This window comes from Sphaeroforma arctica (genome assembly GCF_001186125.1).
Source record: "Sphaeroforma arctica JP610 unplaced genomic scaffold supercont1.40, whole genome shotgun sequence".
Classification (NCBI taxonomy): domain Eukaryota; class Ichthyosporea; order Ichthyophonida; genus Sphaeroforma; species Sphaeroforma arctica.
In genome coordinates this window covers 160,861-165,860 of record NW_014040518.1, presented here as the reverse complement: position 1 = coordinate 165,860, position 5,000 = coordinate 160,861, and the positions used below count along the sequence as shown (strand labels likewise).

The 5,000-nt window shown below is 42.9% G+C and overlaps 1 protein-coding gene across 1 annotated transcript in view; it reads left to right on the top strand.

Moving 5' to 3' along the window:
- Positions 1-5,000, top strand: part of SARC_01084 (hypothetical protein) — a gene marked incomplete at its 5' end in the record, with an annotated part of 13,326 nt that overhangs the window by 154 nt on the left and 8,172 nt on the right. The window contains 6 exons of the mRNA XM_014305218.1: positions 329-528; positions 1,185-1,394; positions 2,044-2,153; positions 2,858-3,002; positions 3,745-3,928; positions 4,524-4,663. Coding sequence (XP_014160693.1) covers positions 329-528; positions 1,185-1,394; positions 2,044-2,153; positions 2,858-3,002; positions 3,745-3,928; positions 4,524-4,663 — 989 coding nt within the window. The remainder of the gene's footprint in view (positions 1-328; positions 529-1,184; positions 1,395-2,043; positions 2,154-2,857; positions 3,003-3,744; positions 3,929-4,523; positions 4,664-5,000) is intronic.

Below are 5,000 nucleotides of genomic sequence, written 5' to 3'. Positions count from 1 at the left end.
CTAAAACTGCCAGACATTATAAGACCCTAAAACCCTAAAACTGTCAAAGACATTGCTCCACTCCGCAACCACTTTGCACAACACACATGATGACTCTAAACGGCTGTGGCTAACAACCTCCATCTACGTCAATGGTAGTACGTTCATAGTTATATTAACTTAATTGGTGTGTGATTGCTAGCTCAATTACTATCTGTGTGATGGGATTGATTGTCATGTCAATTGGCAACTGTGTGATGGGATTGATTGTTATCTCAGTTGTCAACTGTGTGGTGTAGTTGTTATCTCGGTTGTTAACTGTGTCGTGTGACTGTTACTGTTAGACAAGTGGATTCCATTCAGTACTACGCGGAGGAGGTGAAGAAACTCAATCAGCAGATCTCCGCAAGGCAAATGGAAATCAAGAACAAGTACACACTCTACGGCTACGACATCGAAGTCACTTCCGCAGCCATGGCCAACCCTCTGACTATGACACGCCGACGCAGCAGCTCATCTACAAAGGGCACTAATCGACTGCAAAGGAAGGTGTGGACTACTGGGGGTTATGTGTTCAAGGGTTTGAGGGTATTGGGTATTAGGGTATTGGGTTTTAGGGTAATAGGTTATGAGTTCTAAGGTTTTAGGGTAATGGGTTTTAGGGTAATAGGTTATGAGTTCTAAGGTTTTAGGGTATTGGGTTTGAGATTGTTGGGTTTTAGGGTTTAGGGCATATGCGCATGGAATCGTCATTCCAGTGTCGAAGAGAGTCATAGCCAATGAGGCTGTAATGCAGAGCATACTCGAGTGCGTTGTAAAATATTACACACACACTGAGTTGTAGACCTTCATAACATTTAGGGTTTTGGGGATTTAGGGTTTTCCGTCATATCGTGAGTCATTTGTTCGCTGCGTTGCACGTGGTTTGATGCTCTGCGACCGTTCCGTTGGTTGCTCATTACGTACAATCACCGATGAGCACGCTCCAAGGAAACAGCCGAAAGGAGCAAAGGGTAAAAGAGTGTGCCCATCGAATAAAGTCATCCATTGCAACACACATGGTCGTCATCTGAGAGTTCAGGGTTTGCATCATCGGTTTAAACCTTAAACCCTTTGTCCATTAATTACTGCACTGCCACCGCGTGCCACACTCTTTGTCCCACACTCAAACCTTAAAACCCTAAAACCCTAAAACCCAACAACAGCCTTCCAAAGCAGCGCAGTTGCTGCAACGCAGATATCTGACCAAAGAAGACACGCCACGGCTCACCCCCACACAGCGACTGCAGCTGTTGCGAGAACAGTCGCACACAGAGCCAGTACACACATACTCGTCGGCCACAGGCACTAGTTTTGGAGGTGACTCGGGATTTGTGATGTTCAAAAGCCACCGTGCAGCCACCATGGCTGTGCAGGTAAGGCCATACGACGGAAGGGGATAGACAGAAGATGGGCCGTGTAGGGTATTTGGGTTTTAGGATTTAAGGTTTATGAATATGAAAGGCGAGAGACAGGTTTTTAAGGTGGTGCACGAGACAGGTGACAGGTTATATGACAGTGTAGTTAAGACACGTGACAGACCAATCACATCAGCCGCAGCAACCTGATTGGAGACACTACTTACCCACTTATCAGTACTTGCATGATTGGTTGACTATTTACGTGCTTATCAGTATGGCACGTGTTGTGTACATTTTGAGCATGTGACATGTGATATAATTGGACTTCAATTTAAGCTCAGCTGAGACCACTTTGTCTACTCATTCGGTCAACACTACATGTTCCAATCTGCAGACATACGATGGAATCACTCACAACTGAGGATTGAGTCAATGTCACATCACTGGCGCATTAAAAGTACGACATAGTATAACACTGTCGGTAGTTTATGCTAGTTGCCACTAAAACAGTAATTGCAAACGTAAAAACGAGTAACTGGTAGGTTGTCACACGTAGGTGACCTTAGTGCATGTTAAACTCACTGTCAATCTAAACCTTCTAAACCCTAAACTGTCGTTATAAACACTAAATTCTAACATTGTCACGTGTGCTCTGTTGTTGCAGTGTGTTCCTGGGTCTAGTCTGCCAGGTTATCATCTGGTACAAGCACCCGACCCCTCCGCAGTCATCTGGAGCAACATCTCTCACCACAACGCCTATCGTTTCAGTACCTGGTATGTATGTATGTATGTATGTATGTATGTATGCATGTGTGTATGTGTGTGTGTATCTATGTATGTGTGTAGGTATGTATGTATGTATGTATGTATGTACATATGTATGTAAGTATGTATGGATGTATGTATGGATGTATGTATATATATATATGTTTCCATGTATGTATGTTCGTAAATTTGTATGAATTTGTGCATATATGCATGTATGTGTGTATGTATAGATGTTTTCATGTATGAATTTACGTATGTATGTATGTATTTGCATTTGTATTTATGTATTTGTATATGTATGTTTATCCGTACATATGTATTGTCATGCGTTACTACTGTGTGTATATTCGTTTGTAGACTCTTTCGCAGGGGTTTTTTGTATGGTGTTGTGTATCGGCATGTATCGACCGAGTTCACATCATCGATTACCTTAAGTAGTATAAACTTGCACTGATACGTACCATGGCAACCAGTACAATATTCGTGAATATACAAATCATGTCCTGCGCTCTTCACTGCCATGCACCTCTGCTACATGCCACTCTACTCGAGCCATCTAGCATTCTGATGGTCCCATTGAACATCACACACGCCTACCTGCTACTCTAAACCCTAATTCCTAAACCCCAGAACCATACACACCACTTCCTACTATTCTAATCCCTAAACCCCAAAACTCTGAACATCACACACGCCTTCCCGCTACTCAGGATAACCATTTGGGCTGCGTTTATCGCATTGACGATTGTGTTTACTATTCCTGCGGCCACATTGGCTTCACTCACGTCACTCGAGAACATCAGCAAGATCTTCCCAATCCTCAACGACATCTGCAAAAACTACCCCACAATCAAGGTAAAGCTAAAACCCTAAAACCCTGAAGAACTACCCCACAGTCAAGGTATAGCTAAAACCCTAAAGAACTATCGCACAATCAAGGTAAAACTAAAACCCTAAAACCTTAAAGAACTACCACACAATCAAGGTAAAGCTAAAACCTTAAAACCCTGAAGAACTACCCCACAGTCAAGGTATAGCTAAAACCCTAAAGAACTCCCCCACAATCAAGGTAAAGCTAAACCCCTGAAACCCTGAAGAACCACACAATCATGGTAAAGCTGAAACCCTTAAAACCCTAACGAACCACCCCACAATCAAGGTAAAGGTAAGACCCTAAACCCCTAGAGAACCGCCCTACAATCAAGGTAAAGCTAAAACGCTAGAACCCTAAAGAACTACCCCACAGTCAAGGTAAACTGAAACCTTTAAAACCCTAACGAACCACCCCACAATCAAGGTAAAGGTAAGACCCTAAACCCCTAGAGAACCACCCTACAATCAAGGTAAAGCTAAAACGCTAGAACCCTAAAGAACTACCCCACAGTCAAGATAAAGCTGATACCAATAGGGGTTTGGGTCAACAGTGTGTTTGCTGTCATCATCCTCTGACACGATAGACTCACCTGTGCTCGTCTCATGCTACTCATCTGTGCCTGTCTTGTGCTACTCATTTGTGCTCATCTGTGCCTGTCTTGTGCTACTCATTTGTGCTCATCTCATGCTACTCATCTGTGCCTGTCTTGTGCTATCGCTGAAGGGGCTGCTGGAAGGAGTGTTGCCGCAGATCAGTATCATTGCGTTCTATCTGGTGATGCCGTACGTTCTGTATGCGCTGGGTCACTTTGAGGGCCATCTGTGTTGGGGTGATCTGGAGCTGTCAGTGGTGCGCAAATGGTTTATGTTTCAAGCCGTTAACGTATTCCTCGCACCAGCAGTCTCTGGTGAGTGATCGGATGTGAATTTCGTCTGGTTGTTTAGTATCAAATGTGGGCAATATGCAGAAGCAAGAATATACATGGATGTATGGAGTCATACATATCAGTATGAATATACATGGATGTATGAACCCATATAAATCAATAAGAATATACATGGATGTATAAAGCCATGCATATCAGTATGAATATACGTGGATGTATGAACCCATATAAATCAATAAGAATATTCATGGATGTAGAAAGCCGTGCATATCAGTATGAATATATACATGGATGTATGAACCCTTATAAATCAATAAGAATATACATGGATGTATAAAGCCATGCATATCAGTATGAATATACATGGATGTATGAAGCCATACATATCGTTACGTATCTAGTTACAACAGATGCATAACTTGTACGTATCAACGGAAGAGAGTTTAGACTGTGTTATCATAAACGTTAGACCTGTTGAGTACTTTGTTTTGTTCACTTCTGCTCCCACTGAATGTCTGCTATGTCATCTGCTGTGTCTATGAGTTTCCGCGTTGGGTTTTTGGGTTTTAAGTTTTAGGATTTTGGCTCACATGGCGATGACTCATTGGTTGCACAGCGTCGATCATCCAAACGTTCAACGCAGCGCAGAAGGACATCTCACACATTCCAGAGTTACTCGGACGAGCCATTCCATCGGCATCAACCTTCTTCATCAACTACGCCATCTTACGCACCTGCCTTACACAAGTGACAGAGGTAAAGACACATGCACACACACAAAGACATGCACTTACACACAAAGACATGCACTTACACACAAAGACACATGCACACACACACACAAAGACACATGCACACACACAAAGACACATGCACACGCACACAAAGACACATGCACATACATACAAGGACACATGCACTTACACACAAAGATATACATGCACACACACACAAAGACACATACACACACACACAAAGACACACGCACACATACAAAGACATGCACATACACAAAGACACATGCATACATACACAAAGACACATGCACATACACACAAATACACATGCACACACACAAACACACATGCACACA